This window comes from Grampus griseus (genome assembly GCF_964374135.1).
Source record: "Grampus griseus genome assembly, chromosome: 2".
Classification (NCBI taxonomy): domain Eukaryota; kingdom Metazoa; phylum Chordata; class Mammalia; order Artiodactyla; family Delphinidae; genus Grampus; species Grampus griseus.
Genome location: NC_139018.1, coordinates 95,567,013 through 95,585,121, shown reverse-complemented (window position 1 = coordinate 95,585,121; position 18,109 = coordinate 95,567,013). Strand labels below are relative to the sequence as shown.

General features: G+C 41.2%; 1 protein-coding gene across 8 annotated transcripts in view; it reads left to right on the top strand.

Annotated features, from left to right (window-relative positions):
* Window positions 1–2,838: 2,838 nt before the first annotated feature.
* DMXL2 (Dmx like 2) overlaps window positions 2,839–18,109 on the top strand; it is a gene marked incomplete at both ends in the record, with an annotated part of 159,764 nt that continues 144,493 nt past the window's right edge. For all 8 annotated transcript variants that reach the window (XM_082647540.1, XM_082647539.1, XM_082647536.1 and 5 more), the window contains one exon: window positions 2,839–2,925. In XM_082647540.1, coding sequence (XP_082503666.1) covers window positions 2,839–2,925 — 87 coding nt within the window. The remainder of the gene's footprint in view (window positions 2,926–18,109) is intronic.

Below are 18,109 nucleotides of genomic sequence, written 5' to 3'. Positions count from 1 at the left end.
GCAAAGAGCAAAGACTGGGAAGATTAAGAGAACACAGTATGCCCTGGAGACAGCAAATAGCTCAGTGGGGCTGGAGCATAGTGGGTGTGAGGGAACAGCCTGAGATAAAACTGGAAGATTAGGCAGAAGCTGTAGGGAGTGGAGATTTTAAGCAGAGAAATTTTTCCCTTAAAAAGGTTTCTCAGGCCGCAGAGCTGTGGATGGATTGGAGAGCACAGAGTTGGAAGGCAGTCAAACCAGTTAGGAGGCTTTTAGGGTAATTACATGAGAAATGATGAGGTCTAAATGAAAGTAAAGGGCAGTAGGTATGATGAAGGGCATGAACTAGGGACCTCGAAAAGGGATCCTTGGATATAGACAACAGAGAGAATGGGGCTGAAATTGGCTCTGCGGTTTCTAGTTTGGGTGACGGGGAACAGTTACGCCATTAAATGCAAATGAAAATGCCCTAGGTCATTGGGAATTATCTTTGATTCCTTCTTCCACTCAACAGATTACCAACTCCTGCCAGGTCTTTGCCTGCAATCTTCCCCACTCTTCTAAATATCCTTCACACTGATATGAAGTTTGTAAGGTCGGATCTTAACAAACGGCACCGCGAAACAGAGGAAAGCTTCAAGTGAGCTTTATTAGGGAGCGCTCCCGGGCGAGGTTCACTGGTCCGAGAGAAAGCGGCCAGAGAAGTCGCACCCGGGCGAGGGTTGGGCAAGACTTTATAGGGGAAGAAGGGAAAGGGGTGTGGTGAATCTGGGAGGGCGCAGGGTATTCCTTATTTGGTGGTCTTTTCGGGTATCCTGGGGGACCGTTAGTCCCGCCCCTCGAAAGGCGGGAAGGCTGGGCGGGGTTCAAAGTCCCCAGGTCAGTTCCTGGAACTGGGTGGTCCGGAATGTCTCCAGGGCAGTTTCTGGGACTGGGTGGTCCGGAGATTTTCGGTCTGATGCAACCTGTGAATCTGATTGTGTTCCCCTGCCTCGGGCCAGTTGGCCTTACAAAGTTACCTTCCTAAAGCAGCTGAGTGTATACATTACTGTTCACAGGGGCTTCCCTGGTGGCCCAGTGGTTGAGAGTCAGCCTGCCGATGCAGGAGACACGGGTTCGTGCCCCGGTCCGCGAAGATCCCACATGCCGCGGAGCGGCTGGGCCCGTGAGCCATGGCCGCTGAACCTGTGCGTCCGGAGCCTGTGCTCCACAACGGGAGAGGCTACAACACTGAGAGGCCCGCGTACAGCAAAAAAAAATAAAAATAAAAAAATAAAAAATATTTATACATTACTGCTCAGAAGCATTTGATGGACCCCCCCCCCCCCCCCCACTGCTGCACGGGAATGAAATCTAAGCTTCTTTGTGGAGCATTCAAACCTCTACATGTTCAGGCTGGCCACAAGCTACCTCTTGGATGTATCCATCTCTTGTTAACTACCATTCCTTTTCTCACCCTATATATCTTCAGCCTTAAACATTAATCTAATCATTGTTTCTCTAACACATCCTGTCATTTTACACTTCTAAGCCTTAGCTTAGGCTATTTTCTCTATTTGAATGCAGCGTTTATGTCAGTTTCTCCATAACACTTTACCCATCCCCTTAGTCAAAAGTATTCTTCCTCTTCTGTGGTGCATAGACTTTTGTGTCTCAATCGTAACACTTTTTGCGTTCTGCCTGTTTTTATAGATAGTTGTAACTTAGTCCCTTCTACTTCCTTGCCCCAGTGACTTAATCACACACAGTATAGGCTTAAAGCCTTGTGACGAATTGAACTGGAGCATGGATCTGATCCCTGTATCAAAGGTTAACAGTCTGGAAAATTCAGGCGATTCTGCAAGAATCCATAACATCGCGCATGAAAAAAGAGCCTAGAGGAGTCACTCATTCCAGGGGCCCTTTCGCTGTCTAGAACAACCGTTACAAAAGGTGGGAACAAAATAATTTGCTGTTAGGGGAGTACGGCTTCTCTACACAGTTGCAAGATGTTTTTATTGTTTACATAAAGTAAAATATCTTATGCACTGTACTTGAAAAAAGCCCTAAGAGATCTAAGATTTCCCGAGGTGAATTTTCCGCTGACGGGTGTCCTCCTGAAGTCAACTGCACTGACCATCATGCAGTGTACTTGGTAATGGATTAAAGACTCATCGAAGCATACTCGCGGTGCTTCTCCGGAGAGGGACTGCGGCTTGGCCCGGAGCGACCTCCGCTCCGCCCTGCGGCCACCCCCACGACCGCCCCCAGCGGCCGCAGCCTGGAGGCTCCAAGGGAATTCCCGCACCTCTGCGCGCGCAATCCCGGGACAAGGATGCGCGCGGCGCGCGCAATTGCCCTGGAAACCTCTGCGCGCGCACGCGCAAACGCGGGGCGGGGGAGGACTGAGCTAAGGGTTTAGCAGCGGAAGGAGGGATTTACCCTTCCAGTCGACTGGCGCTGCCCCCAGGGTGGACGCGCGCGCCGCCCATCTCCCTCGGGTGGAGCGTCCCTTCCAGCACGCGCCCGGCCGCGCGCTCCCCAGCCCCTCCCCCTCCGCCCTCCCCACTTCACAAGCACCCTTGCCCTCCTCCCGCATTTGTGCGCCGGTGCAGCAGGCAGTGGGAGCATCCGGGCACTTCCGCAGCCGAGAGGCGATCCGGGCGGCGGCAGCTGCGGCGGCGGCGGCGGTCGAGGAGCTCCCATGGCTGGGACCAGGCTGGGGGAAGGCAAAAGGGGGGCGAGGCCTTAAGCCCGAGCCGCGGCGGGGTGGGTCCCGAGAGAGGCGGAGCGGGAAGCGCTCTCGCGGGCGGAGGAGGGCCGGGAGCGGGGCTCGTTCAGTCTTCTAGTGCGTTCGCCTGGCCAGCCGGGGCTCTGGAGATGCATCTACATCAGGTCCTCACCGGAGCTGTCAACCCTGGAGACAACTGCTATTCCGTGGGCAGCGTCGAAGATGTCCCCTTCACGGTGAGCGGTGTCCGGGAGCCCGAGGGGGAGAGACCGCAGTCTCTACGCGGGGGCCAAGACCCCCTGTCCCCGGCCCACGCCTCCCCGGGAGGCTGCGAGGTGTTGGTAGGCCCCACCCGAGTCCCCTTTGCACCCCAATTTAGCGGGGCGGGCCGTGGGACTGTGATTCCTGCGGCTGCTGTAGGAAATTGCCAGTCAGGGGAAAGGTTGAGGAATCCACCGCCCTGTCCGCCCTCAGCAAACGGGCCCCGGGGGTGACTGCACCAGACGGTTCGTCTCCTAGGATGGCCCCGGGTCTGTGGTGGAGGAAGGTGAAACCGCTGAAAGCCCAGAGCGTCCGTTTCGCACCTGCGTCCGTTTCGCACCTGCTCTGGGTTTGGAGGCGCAGAGACTCGGTCTTGTCTCCTCGCGGAGCGTGGAGGCGATGCTGCGTCTGGCTCCCCCTGCCCGTTGTGTTAGGACATTGAGGAGCCGCTGGAGCCGGTGGCTTTAAGCCCAACCCTCCGTACCTCCTGATATGCAGAACCTTAATTCCAACAAGAAAATGGAAAAATTCATTCTCTGCCCCCGAGAAATTTAGAATAGAATAATTAGAGTGACAGCGGTCTGGAGAGCTCTTATTTATGACGAGATCACGGTTTGGTAACCTCCCTAGATAATATTTTAATCCGTTTGCAAGGTAGGCTGGTTGGTTTGTTTCAAAGATAGGGCAATGTGAAAATTTTATGACAGTGTTTTTCCTGTTTGTGAGATTAAAGTGTATGTAAACGATAATGTGTTAGAACCTCTTAAAAATCTGGATGAAATAGACATGTTTCTCAAGGAGCTTGGATGGATTAATCCTTTTGAGAATGGAATGTTGTTAGTATAGCCAATTCAAACCAAGCTCTAGAGCTTCATTTACCCACAGAGAGACTCCCATGGATTAACATGAGTTTCTTTTTTGTGTTAAATTTAGACATGGTCCTCCTTGGAAGGAACTGTAGACAATTAGACCTCGATTAAATACACATTGTTGTTAATAATCATTCTCTTTGATGAAATTGGAAATAGCATAATGGTATGTTTTTAGACAAGGGAAACACTCTGATCTGATGTCTGCTTTCCAGTAGCATGTTTTTAAAACTGCAGAAATAAGAAAAGCTTCTGCAAAACTGCAGAATCATTATGTAGCACAGTGCATTCAGGAGCAGAGTTTATCTAACATTGTGATACATTAGAAATAACCCCATAAGATTGTTTTCTGGCCATTTTAATTTTAAATGTAATCAACTTGGCTTTGTACCAGTTTAGAATGAACCCTTAAAAAATATAATTTGCCTGACTTATATTGTTACACCTATCCCTACCAATGGTGTCATCTGTGTTTTGTGTACTTGTGACCTGAAAGACCATATAGTGTTGAGCTTGCGCTTCAAGTGTGTAGACAATTTGGGGGGCATAGAGAGAAGAAATTTCCCTCTCCTCTAGTTGTGTATGTGGGGAGGAAGTTCCCCAGGCTTTCTCCATCAAGAAATGAATCTGGACTCTTGGCTTACGGGGTATCTCCACACTATTATGGTCGTGGTAGTTTTCTGTTTCCATCTAAGGTAGAGTGGTGTCTCATTGTGAGGCTGGTATATAGGGCTAAACAGGTTCAGGTGCAGTCTGGAAAAGCCAATGCCAGAACCATTAGTGCTGCACAGGTGTGGTTATGCTGTAGGCTGCTCATGACCAGGTCCTTGGAATCATTTTCAAATCTTTTTCCACCTCCCTCTTTCAACCTGTCACCAAATCTAGCTGACTCTCTGCAGTGACTACCAGATTTACCCCTTTTCATGTCCTTATTTACCAGATTATTGTAGAACCTTATTTGTATTACTTAATATTAAAAACTTCCAAACTGGTTTCCTGACATCTCTGATCACTTCAATTCATCCTCCACACAGCTGCTGGTATAATAATCTTCAAATAGCATTTCACCATATCATTCTTGGCTCAAGAGTATGTAGTTGTTTCTAAGAGCTGTGGTGTGAAATTTAAATTTGTCAGATATTCTTCTGCCATCTTTGACTTTACATTTGATTATATATACTCCTCACCTTGGCCCCTCTGCTCTAGACATACCAATCTTCTCACTCTAGCCTGCATTTTTATGTTGCAACAAGAGAATTCTTGCGTTTTGTTTTCCCAAATAATGACTCAAAATTTACCTGGTTTAGGATGCCTCCCTGTGACACTGATTATTTTGGCCCTTTGGCATTTACACACCCATGTTGCACACCATCTCATTTTAATATCTTAGTTTTTTAAAATATATATATTTATTTATTTTGGTTGTGCCTGGTCTTAGTTGCGGCATGTGGGATCTTCAGATGCGGCATGTAGGCTTCTTAGTTGTGGCATGTGAACTCTTAGTTGTGGCATGCATGTGGGATCTAGTTCCCCGACCGGGGATCAAACCCTGGCCCCCTGCATTGGGAGCATGGAGTGTTACCCACTGGACCACCAGGGAAGTCCCAATATCTTTTTTTTTTTTTTTTTTTTTTGCGGTACGAGGGCCTCTTACTGTTGTGGCCTCTCCCGTTGCGGAGCACAGGCTCCGGAAGCGCAGGCTCAGTGGCCATGGCTCACGGGCCCAGCTGCTCTGCGGCATGTGGGATCTTCCCGGACCGGGGCACGAACCCATGTCCCCTGCCTCGGCAGGCGGACTCTCAACCACTGCGCCACCAGGGAAGCCCAATATCTTAGTTTTGAATACACTGATCCAGTTATAATTTTGCCTTGAACTAGAAATGACCTTTTGGACTCTATGAAGAACAGAGTTGCTTGAAAAAATGAGAACAAGCTGTTTTCAAGTACTCAGGAATCAGCTAACAATTATTTCAATGCCTGTGTTAGTATAGTAAAAATGAAATTAAAAGAAAAGGTAAAACTCCTTTATGTAGAGCATGCCATTTGATTTGTATAGCAATCAGATGAAAAAACTTTAGTTCTGGGTCAGATGACTAACAAGGGGACCAGCCGGGACTGGAATGGAGGTCTTGTGACTTCTCATCTGGTGGGCTTTTCTCTGTAGCATGTTTCTTTCCTGTCAGAGTTCTTGCTCTGAAGGGTGTGTATATGTGGGGAGGGTCTAGACATGGCCAGTGTAGAAGATAAGACTGTCTTGGAGCTAGCCAGTGGTAACCTGAGGACCTTTTCAAAATAGGGCAGATCATTTATTTCAGAGTCTATAAGCAAAGTTTTTTTTTTTTTTTTTTTTTAATTTTTCGGTACGCGGGCCTCTCACTGCTGTGGCCTCTCCCGTTGCGGAGCACAGGCTCCGGACGCGCAGGCTCAGCGGCCATGGCTCACGGGCCCAGCCGCTCTGCGGCATGTGGGATCTTCCCGGACCGGGGCACGAACCCGTGTCCCCTGCATCGGCAGGCGGACTCTCAACCACTGTGCCACCAGGGAAGCCCCAATATAAGCAAAGTTTTTGAAAAGGAATTGTTCTAAAAGAATTTTGAAGTGTTCATGACATTGTAATTGAAAAACAATCTGTTATATATATATTGCACTGTGCATGGGAGGTGGTGGGTGGTGGTGGTGTGATCGGCTGGGCAGTGAATGTCTGCTTGGTTATGTTGTCAGGGCAAGATCTCTACTGTGTTGACATGGTGATGCAGTTGGTAGTGGACAAACCCAGTGATGAGTACTTTTAGTGCTAGCATGTGGGCTGTGATGGTTTTTACTTGTGTTTTGGCAGTTAGGAGTTTTTTAAAACACTCAATTGTAATTTTATAAATACACTTGTATAAATATCACCTTTTGATCATTCTGTTCTTTTCAATATAAGATCTAAGTCCTGGGAAATATTGCTATCCTGTAATAAGTCAGGTCCCAGGTAGTCCAAAGGTTGATGTATGAGCTTTGTTGTAGTTTATTTTGCCATCGATACATTTCCAACTACCTTCTTACAGGTAAAGTGGCTGTTTTAAGGCTTAATGCAACAGATAGTTTAAATTTCTCCTTATTTATGTTGTTTATTACTTTCTGAAAATAGTCCTTAGTTTTTTTTTATTTTACTTTTCTGTAAGCATTAGAATATTAATTAAAATAGTGATGGTACATGATGATTATTAATATAATTAAAATATTTTTTTCACCTAAGGGGTAAGACTATTTTCAGACATATAGGGGCAGTTGATGTTACTCCATTCTGATATGAATTCAATACATTGATGAAAAAAGTTTACAAAAATTAGTAAGTCATTTCCACTTTCAGGGGGCTTATAATATACTGGCAGAGATAAAAAATGATGTACATAATTACAATGTAAGTCAGGTGAAAGAGATCACATGTAGTTGGGAAGATAAAAGATTTCATGAAAGATTGACACTTGGAAAGACAGAGTAGTATTAGGCATTTCTAGATGGTAAGAACAACAAAAGCCAAGGAGTGGTGTGATATAAAAGATACATTATTGGGTGACTGTTCCTTCACAAAAGTGATTAAAAAAAGAAAACAAAACACAGGACTTTAAAAACACCCCACAGGGCTTCTTTATTAAGTAGCGAATACTGTTAGAATTTTGAAAAATACGATTTGCAAACATTACCCTTAGCTTTTTAGGAAAATATATTTGTATTCTGACATTCTTGACTTTTGTTTTTGTTTTTTCTAGTAGTGAATGAAATGAATGAAAAAACATTTATTTAAAAGTTAGAAGATAATGTTATGTTACATGTTATATATGTCATATATGACCTTTTTTTGGCATTTAGATATATTTTTATTCTACTGTAGCATAATAACATTCTAGTCCTAGAATTATGGCAACACCGAACTTTGAAAATAATCAGCTTGTTTATACAGTTACAAATGTTTGCTGAACACGTGGATGTGTGTGGCTCTGTGGAGATTAAAAAAAATAATAAAAAAGAACAAAAAAAAAATAGTCCAGATTTCAGGGAGTTTATTAAAAAAGTTTAGGAAGCTGGTGATCTATCTACTAGGGGAGTTAAGATGTATCCTTAACCACAGCAGGTCAGCTGTGTGGTATTGTGAGGCACTTAAATTCTTGTGGGAATTCAGAAGGAATAAGAGATCACTTTTGGCCAGGGAAATTGGAGAGTTGGACAGAAAAATGCTTTTGTACTGGCTAGTTATCAATAGGTATAATGACTTTACCTATTGACAGTCTATGCTGAGAATAAAGGGAAGGACAGAAGTCAAGAATTTAGAACGGGCTTATTTCCCAAGAGAAATTGGCCCATTTATTCTTGGAGAGTAGCTTCTTGTTTATTTAAATTGATATCTTTTAGAGTTTGTGGCCTTGTGTTTGCTGTCAGCCTGTAGGTGAATATGAGGTTCTATAAGTTTTTACTTATGTCCCTAGGTAGATTGTTAATTAGCCTGCCTTCTAGAGTGAGAAGACTCCTAGCAGCTACCCTGAAACTCCGGTATAACCCCAAATAATGCCTCCTCAGAAATGGGAAGTCAGAGACCAACTACTTATATGACATTGGCCAAATTGCTGAAACTTTTTAGGTTTTTCATCTGTAAAATGAGGTTCTTAAATTAGGTTCTCTTTAACTATTCAGACCTTGGATGGCATTTATACAGACCTCTCTAGAGATTTCCAAGGGGCAAAAGAGAAGATGGACCAGAAACATAAAGTGATTGTGGTGAGGATATAGGTCTAGCGCCTCTGTGCCCTGCCACTTGTATGTATGTACAAGACTGTTGGTCAGACTCTACAGTCAGGGAGCCTGACTTCCTTTATCCTCAGGGATTAAGCCATGCAGAGCCTTTGTGAAGTAGTGGTTCTTCTTTGGGCTCACAGTCGAGAAGGAGGCTCTTGTTTATGATTGTATCCTCAGTATCTGGTAGATGGTACTGTCAGAGTACAGTGCAGAGTGGGAGATGGGCCAGGGTGATGGTATTCAACCACCCACTAAATAGATTTACTCCTTTACTTTCTGTTCTTAGCTTTTTGAGTATTTGAAGGATGACTTTAGAAATTATCTAAAAAATTGATACAAACGAACTTATTTGCAAAACAGATATAGACTCACAGACATAGAAAACAAACTTATGGTTATCAAAGGGGATAGTGGGGATGGGGGAGAAAAATGAGGAGTTTGGGATTAACATACACACGACTATATATAAAATAAGTAAACAACAAGGACCTACTGTAGAGCACAGGGAACTATACTCAATATCGTGTAATAACCTATAATGGAAAAGAATCTGAAAAAGAATATATACATACATATGTATAACTGAATCGCTTGAAACTAACTGTACACTTAAAACTAACACAACATTGTAAATATGTAAATACTTCAATTAAAAGAAGAAATTATAATCAGTATCTTAATTTGGATCTTGAGAAACTTTTAGAATAAATCAGAGTCTCAGTATTTTTTTTTTTTTTTGCGGTACACGGGCCTCTCACTGCTGTGGCCTCTCCCGTTGCGGAGTACAGGCTCCGGACGCGCAGGTTCAGTGGCCATGGCTCATGGGCCCAGCCGCTCCGCGGCACGAACCCGCGTCCCCTGCATCGGCAGGCGGACTCTCAACCACTGTGCCAGCAGGGAAGCCCAGAGTCTCAGTATTTAATCATCAAAAAGAGTATAGGATGTTGGGTTACAACAGTAATGGTGCAGTGGAAAAACAAGTCGTGCCTGACCAATTTAATTTCCTTCTGTGATAGAAAGGAAGGCAGTGTTTAAAAGGGGATAATAATAGAGAATATCTGTAATTCAGATTCAAGTAAGGCTCTTCTAGCTTATTTTTTTGTGGCTTATTTTTTAAACAAGTTTGGAAACTAAATATTTTAATAGGAGTTTTAGGGTTTTCAATCTTTTTGAGTTTGTAGTATCCTTTTTTCATTTTATTTTTGCTCTGGATCCCTAATTTGTGATATAACAGGATAGGACTTGTTATTGAGGAAGCAGGGAGGCAGGTGCAACTTTCACAGGTGGTGTGACTGTATTTTCTTGCTCTTAGAGATAGCTCATTTAACCCTGGCACTTGACGTATAATATGTGAAACCAATTGACTGTGCTTTTATTCTCAAACTTTCTCATTTCATGATTGCTAAAGGCTCCTTTAATGCTCCCCTTTGCCTCCATCCTAAACACCTAAAAATATGGTTAACTTATATCTCTTTGATGGAGAAGTCACTAGGTATAAAGGGGTCACTGAATAGAACCAGACTCCTTTAAACACTACATGATAATTTGGTGGGGTGATTTGAAAGGCACAAATATCATCCTCTTAGATTATCATTGGAGATGTGTTCCTTTTGGGCTATTCCTCTAAAAATTGAGCCTTCTCAGGAATGATATTTAATTTAATTCATACTAAGTCATGACGTTTTCCTCTTGTGATTTTAGAAGAAACCCAGGAAACCTGAAACTATATGGGCATTATGCAAGGCGGCATAGATTGGACCCCCTCTCCCCCAAAACATAAAAGTTTTGGCTTAGACTAAGTTCAAAGACACACATAGCTTATATGGTCTCTGCATTTCAATAACAAAATGCTGACATCTTCCTAGGAGTAATGACTTCGGTTTTGTTATATGCTGGCACCTTCCTCATGTCTTCTCTGGCCTTGACTGTATCTGTACTTAGGAGGATCTAATCAGAAGGAGATATTAAAATTACTGTCATGTACTGTAACCATAGCATCTTTTATATGGATGAATTGTCAGTGTTTCCAGGAAAGGCCAGTTCCTCCATTGGTACCGATGATCTTAAATTGGGAGTGATTTTGCCCCCTGGGACGTTTGGCAGCGTCTGGAGACATTTTTGATTGTTGACAAGGTTGTAGGGAAGGACTAGCATCTAGTGGGCAGAGGCCAGAGGCCCTGATAAACATCCTATTATGTGCAAGACAGCTCCCCACAATGAAGAATTACTCAGCCTAAAATGTCAATACTGCTGCAGTTGTGAGAAACCCCAGTTAATATCCCAGGTCCCATCCCCTCTTATCTACTCAAGCACATTGCTCTCCAGAGACCCTGATAAACATCCTATTATGTGCAAGACAGCTCCCCACAATGAAGAATTACTCAGCCTAAAATGTCAATACTGCTGCAGTTGTGAGAAACCCCAGTTAATATCCCAGATCCCATCCCCTCTTATCTACTCAAGCACATTGCTCTAACAGTTTCTCCTTTTCTGTCTTGTAAAATTGCTTTTTCTTCCTCATTGAAATAGTTTCTTTACTTAGCTCTGCTGGTTGTCCTTTACTTCCCTTAAGTACTCCTTCTCAACCTGATTTCAGATTTCTGTATCCAGCTTTTCTTTGACATCTCCCTTTTGAATGTCTAATAGCTGTCTCATAACATTCTCTTCCTCCAGCCTTCTCTAAAGCAGTAAATGGCTACCTTACCTTTTTTTTTTTTTCCAGTTCCCTTGGAATCTTTCACTGTTTTCTTTCATTTACACCCCAGATCTAATGTTGGCAACTTCTGTTGGCTATACCTTCAAAATGCATCCAGAATCTGTCCACTTATCACCTGTGCTGCTACCACCCTGGTCCAGGGCACCATCATCTCTTTCCAAGATTATGACAATAGGCTCTTAACAGGTCTCCTTGCCTTCTCTGCCTTTAGTCTTATACTTCTTCAGTTTATTTTCAACATAATAGTGGAATGATTCTGTTACTGTATAAATCGGATCTTATTAGTCTCTCGTTCAAAATTTTCAAATGACTTCTTTTTTCACTCAGAGAAAAGACCTGAGTGCCTTCAATACCCTTTACTGCTATTTCATTAGCACCTAGAACAAAAATTTATTGGGTACAAAATAGTACCCAATAAATTAGTAAATAGAAACGACGCTTAGTGTAATATACAACATCCTTAGAGTAAATATGGTGACCACTTTTATAAGGCTATTTTTTACAATACTTTTTGATATAGGTCAATGGCATTAGGCCATATTTAGATAAATGAATTTTATAGGATGGAGGCAGGGAGAGCTAAGAGAATACAATCCAGGTATAAAGCTTAGCTGGTCTGGTTTAATCTAAGGATGCATATTAATGTATTGAGAGGAATTGACAAATTATGTGCCTATTAAGCAGTTCTAAAATTTTCACAATTTTGCTTTTGAAAGACTTTAATACATAAAAAATTAGAGATTAACCTAATACCTGGACTGTAGAGATTTAAAAAAAATTATTTATTTATTTATTTATTTATTTTTGGCTGTGTTGGGTCTTCGTTTCTGTGCGAGAGCTTTCTCTAGTTGCGGAGAGCAGGGGCCACTCTTCCTTGCGGTGCGCGGGCCTCCCACTGTCGCAGCCTCTCTTGTTGCAGAGCGCAGGCTCCAGACGCGCAGGCTCCAGACGCAGGCTCGGTAGTTGTGGCTCACGGGCCTAGTTGCTCCGCGGCATGTGGAATCTTCCCAGACCAGGGCTCGAACCCGTGCCTCCTGCATTGGCAGGCAGATTCTCAACCACTGCGCCACCATGGAAGCCTTGTAGAGATTTTTTATTTTAAGAGTTACAGATTTTAAAAAATAGCTGAGCTGGGCCTGGAATTGAAAATTGAGGAGCCTGACAAAGACAAGATTGAGGTGGTTGCCCCACCTGGTGGTAAACTGAACTCAGCCAAAGGAATATTCTTTTTTTTTTTTTTAACATCTGTATTGGGGTATAATTGCTTTACAATGATGTGTTAGTTTCTGCTTTATAACAAAGTGAATCAGTTATACATATACATATGTTCCCATATCTCTTCCCTCTTGCGTCTCCCTCCCTCCCACCCTCCCTATCCCACCCCTCCAGGCGGTCACAAAGCACCGAGCCGATATCCCTGTGCCATGCGGCTGCTTCCCACTAGCTATGTACCTTACGTTTGTTAGTGTGTTTATGTCCATGACTCTCTCTCGCCCTGTCACAGCTCACCCTTCCCCCTCCCCATATCCTCAAGTCCATTCTCTAGTAGGTCTGTGTCTTTATTCCCATCTTACCCCTAGGTTCTTCATGACCTTTCTTTTTTCTTAGATTCCATATATATATGTGTTAGCATACGGTATTTGTCTTTCTCTTTCTGACTTACTTCACTCTATATGACAGACACTTAGGTCCATCCACCTCATTACAAATAACTCAATTTCGTTTCTTTTTATGGCTGAGTAATATTTCATCGTATATATGTGCCACATCTTCTTTATACATTCATCCGTTGATGGATACTTAGGTTGCTTCCATCTCCTGGCTATTGTAAATAGAGCTGCAATGAACATTTTGGTACATGACTCTTTTTAAATTATGGTTTTCTCAGGGTATATGCCCAGTAGTGGGATTGCTGGGTCATATGGTAGTTCTATTTGTAGTTTTTTAAGGAACCTCCATACTGTTCTCCATAGTGGCTGTACCAATTTACATTCCCACCAGCAGTGCAAAAGTGTTCCCTTTTCTCCACACCCTCTCCAGCATTTACTGTGTCTAGATTTTTTGATGATGGCCATTCTGACTGGTGTGAGATGATATCTCATTGTAGTTTTGATTTGCATTTCTCTAATGATTAATGATGTTGAGCATTCTTTCATGTGTTTGTTGGCAATCTGTATATCTTATTTGGAGAAATGTCTGTTTAGGTCTTCTGCCCATTTTTGGATTGGGTTGTTTGTTTTTTTGTTATTGAGCTGCATGAGCTGCTTGTAAATTTTGGAGATTAATCCTTTGTCAGCTGCTTCATTTGCAAATATTTTCTCCCATTCTGAGGGTTGTCTTTTGGTCTTGTTTATGGTTTCGTTTGCTGTGCAAAAGCTTTGAAGTTTCATTAGGTCCATTTGTTTATTTTTGTTTTTATTTCCATTTCTCTAGGAGGTGGGTCAAAAAGGATCTTGCTGTGATTTATGTCATGGAGTGTCCTGCCTATATTTTCCTCTAAGAGTTTGATAGTTTCTGGCCTCACATTTAGGTCTTTAATCCATTTTGAGCTCATTTTTGTGTATGATGTTAGAGAGTGTTCTAATCTCATACTTTTACATGTACCTGTCCAGTTTTCCCAGCACCACTTATTGAAGAGGCTGTCCTTTCTCCACTGTACATTCCTGCCTCCTTTATCAAAGATAAGGTGACCATATGTGCGTGGGTTTATCTCTGGGCTTTCTATCCTGTTCCATCGATCTATAGTTCTGTTTTTGTGCCAGTACCATATTAGAAGCAAGATTTTCTTTAGAAAGTAATTTTAAGAATGTTGGGAATTCCTTGGTGGTCCAGTGGTTAGGACTCTGTGCTTTCACTGCCGAGGATGAGGGTGCAGTCCCTGGTCAGGGAAAGCCGTGGGGTGCAGCCAAAGAAAAAAGAAGAATGTGCTAATACATAGACAAATGGAACATTTAAACATGGCTGTCATTTTATGCTAGAAAAATTTTATATAATCAAAAGCCCAATTTGGCCATTAAAATCAAAAAGCAAACAAAAACCATAAAGAACTCAATTTTTTGTTTTAACATTATTAATATAATATCTACATTGTGAAAAACTCATAATTCAAACAATGTTGAAATATAGAAAGTAAGAAGGAAAGTTTCCTTTTCCCAGTAGAATTTTGTTTAGCCTAACTTCCTGGTCATCCTTGATTCAAAAAATATTTGAGTGCCTAGGCATTGTGCATACCCTCTAAGGCAAACCAGCTATTAAATATGCAGTGTTGTACACTGTTGGTGTATGTTGTTTTAAGGTATAAACTAGTTAAATTGGTAAAGTAGTTGAATTACAGCCCTTCTTTCTGGTAGTATTTAATAGTGCCAGTTGCATGTGGTTGATATATAGAAACACAATTGTTTTTGAAATGGAAGGATTAATATCCATCTTGTATGTTAAATTGGTATATGAAATGAAATATTTTACAATTTAGATCTAGTATAGGAATTTTAGATCTAGGAATTAAAGAATTTAATCAAAGCTACACAGCAGACCCTGTGGCAGAATTAAGACTGGAACCAATAAACAAATGGGACCTAATTAAGCTTAAAAGCTTTTACACAGCAAAGGAAATCATCAACAAAACCAAAAGACATCCTATGGAATGGAAAATATTTGCAAATGATATGACTGACAAGGGGATAATTTCCAAAATATATAGGTAAAAAAAAAATCAAAAAAACAAACAACCTAATAAAAAAAAAGGGCAGAAGACCTGAATAGACGTTTTTTTCCAAAGAAGACATACAGATGGCTAACAGGCATATAAAAAAATGCTCAACATTGATAATTATTAGAGAAATGCACATCAAAATAACAAGGTATCACCTCACACCTGTCAGAATGGCTGTCATCAAAAAGTCTACAAATACATGTTGGAGAGTATGTAGAGAAAAGGGAACCCTAGTACACTGTTGGTAGGAATGTAAATGGTGATGCAGCCACTATGGAAAACAGTTCCTCAAAAAACTAAAAATAGAACTACCATATGATCCAGTAGTTCCACTTCTGAGTATATATCCAGAAAAAATGAAAACACTAAGTTGAAAAGACACCTGCACCCCAATGTTTACAGCAGCACTATTTATAATAGCTAAGATACGGAAGCAACCCAGGTGTCCATCAACAGATGAATGGATAAAGAAGATGTGATACATATATACACAATGGAATAGTACTCAACCATAAAAAAGAATGAAATTCTGCCATTTGTAGCAATGTGGATGGACCTAGAGAATACTATGCTTAGTGAGATAAGTCAGAAAAAGACAAATACTGTATATCACTTATATGTGGAATCTAAAAATTAATGTAAACAAATGATATGCAAAACAAACAGACTCAGATATAGAAAACAAACTAGTGGTTACCAAAGGGGAGAGGGAAGGAGGGAGGGGCAAATTAGAAGAATGGGATTAAGAGATACAAAGTACTATATATAAAATAGGTAAGCAACAAGGATATATTGTAAAACACAGGGAATTATAGCTATTATCTTGTAATAACTTTTGATGGAGTATAATCTATAATTATACTCCATTAAAATACTGAATCGCTGTGCTCTACACCTGAAACTAACATAATATTGTAAATCAACTATACTTCAATGAGAGAGGGAAAAAAAAGGACTGGAACCTAAGGCTCCAAGTTCTTTTTTCTCCCCTTAAAATTTAAAAAGTAACACATGCCCTTGTAGATAGTTTGAAAAATGTAGAAGAAAGATAAAATCATTTGTAATTGTACAATCCAGAGATAACCCCTCTTACCATTTTGGTAAAGTGGACGGAGGCCTCATGGAGGAGGCTTATTTGATTTCAGAATGCTTATCTGTATTTTTTTCCTGAATGAGTTTTGGGTAGTTATTTTTGTAAGAATATATTCTTTTGTGTAGATATTCAAATTTATTAATTTAAAATTGTTCAGAGCCACCTCTTAATATCTTTTTGAGGTTTGCAGCATCTGTTATATTGCTTCTTTTCTCTTTACTATCATTGGTTATTTGTGGCTCCTCTTTTCCTTCAGTAGAGGTTTATCAACCTAATTAATCTTTTAAAATAACCCACTTCTAACTTTACTAGTTCTTTCTGTTATATATTTATTTTCTATTTCATTAACTCTTATTCTTGATTTATTATTTCCTTCTTTCTGCTTTATTTGGATTAGTTTTGCTGTTTTCTTCTTAATTTGAGATAAACATTCCAGCCTCTTTTTCTAATATATACATTTAAGGATGTAAGTATTATATTCTTAAGACTTACATTACCTGCATACCACAAAGCTATTTTCAATTTATTTTTATTTATTAAAAATTTTTTTTTAAATTGAAGTACAGTTGATTTATAGTGTTTCAGGTATACAGCAAAGTGATTCAGTTATACATATACATATATGTATATTCTTTTTCAGATTCTTTTCCATTATAGGTTATTACAAGATATTGAGTATATTTTCCTATGCTATAGAGTAGGTCCTTGTTGTTTATTTTATCTGTTAATTCAAAATTTCTACTTCATCCCTGCCTCACCTTCCCCCTTTGGTAACCATAAGTTTGTTTTCTGTGTGAGTCTATTTCTGTTTTGTTAATAAGTTCATTTGTATCTTTTTTTTTTTAGATTCCACATATAAGTGATATCATATGATATTTGTGTTTCTCTCTCTGACTTACATCAGAGATAATGATAATCAAAGATAATGATAATCTCTAGGTCCATTCATGTTGCTGCAAATGGCATTATTTCATTCTTTTTTTATGGCTGAGTAATATTCCATTGTGTGTGTGCCTGCTCTCTAATTGTGGTGTGCGGGCTCTAGAGCGCGCCGGCTTAGTTGCCCCACGGCATGTGGGATCTTAGTTCCCCGACCAGGGATCGAACCAGCGTCCCCTGCATTGGAAGGCGGATTCTTAACCACTGGGCCACCAGGGAAGTCCCTTTGTGTTTCATTCTTGAAAGACATTTTTGCTTAGGTTGCATAGGTTGAGGATGGCAGTATTTTCTTTTCAGCATCTTGAAGATATCACTCCTTTATCTTCTTGCCTCCACTGTTTGTGTTGAGAAGTGAGCTGCCAGCTTGTTGCTTCTTTAGAAGTTGTATTTTAATTTTTTTCCCTCTAGCTGCTTGTAAGGTTTTTCTTGTCTTTCTGGTGTTTTACTGTGTTGTGTCTTGGTGTCCTTTTTTTTTTCTTTTTAATCCTGTTTGGGACTTTTGAAATTTTTGAATTTGTGAGTTGATGTATTTCATCAAATCTGGAAAATTTTCAGCTAATAGCTCTTCAAATATTGTTTCTGCCCCATTGACCTCAGGAGACTAATACATTAAATATATTAGGACTTCTCTGGTGGCACAGTGGTTGAGAATCCGCCTGCCAATGCAGGGGACACAGGTTCGAGCCCTGGTCTGGAAAGATCCCACATTGCTATGGAACAACTAAGCCCATGTGCCACAACTACTGAGCTCCCGCAGCACAATTACTGAAGCCCGCATGTCCTAGAGCCCACGTGCTGCAACTACTGAAGCCTGCGGGCCTAGAGCCTGTGCTCTACAGCAAGAGAAGCCCTGCAATGAGAAGCCCACACACCACAATGAAGAGTAGCCCTTGCTCACAGCAACGGAGACCCAATGCAACCAAAAAAAAAAAAATATATATATATATATATATACGTATATATATTAGATCTTCTCCCTTTAGTTCTATGTCTAAAATCCTCTCTACTGTTTTTCTTTTCATCCTTTTTAGAATTCTAATTGGTTTTTTCTAAT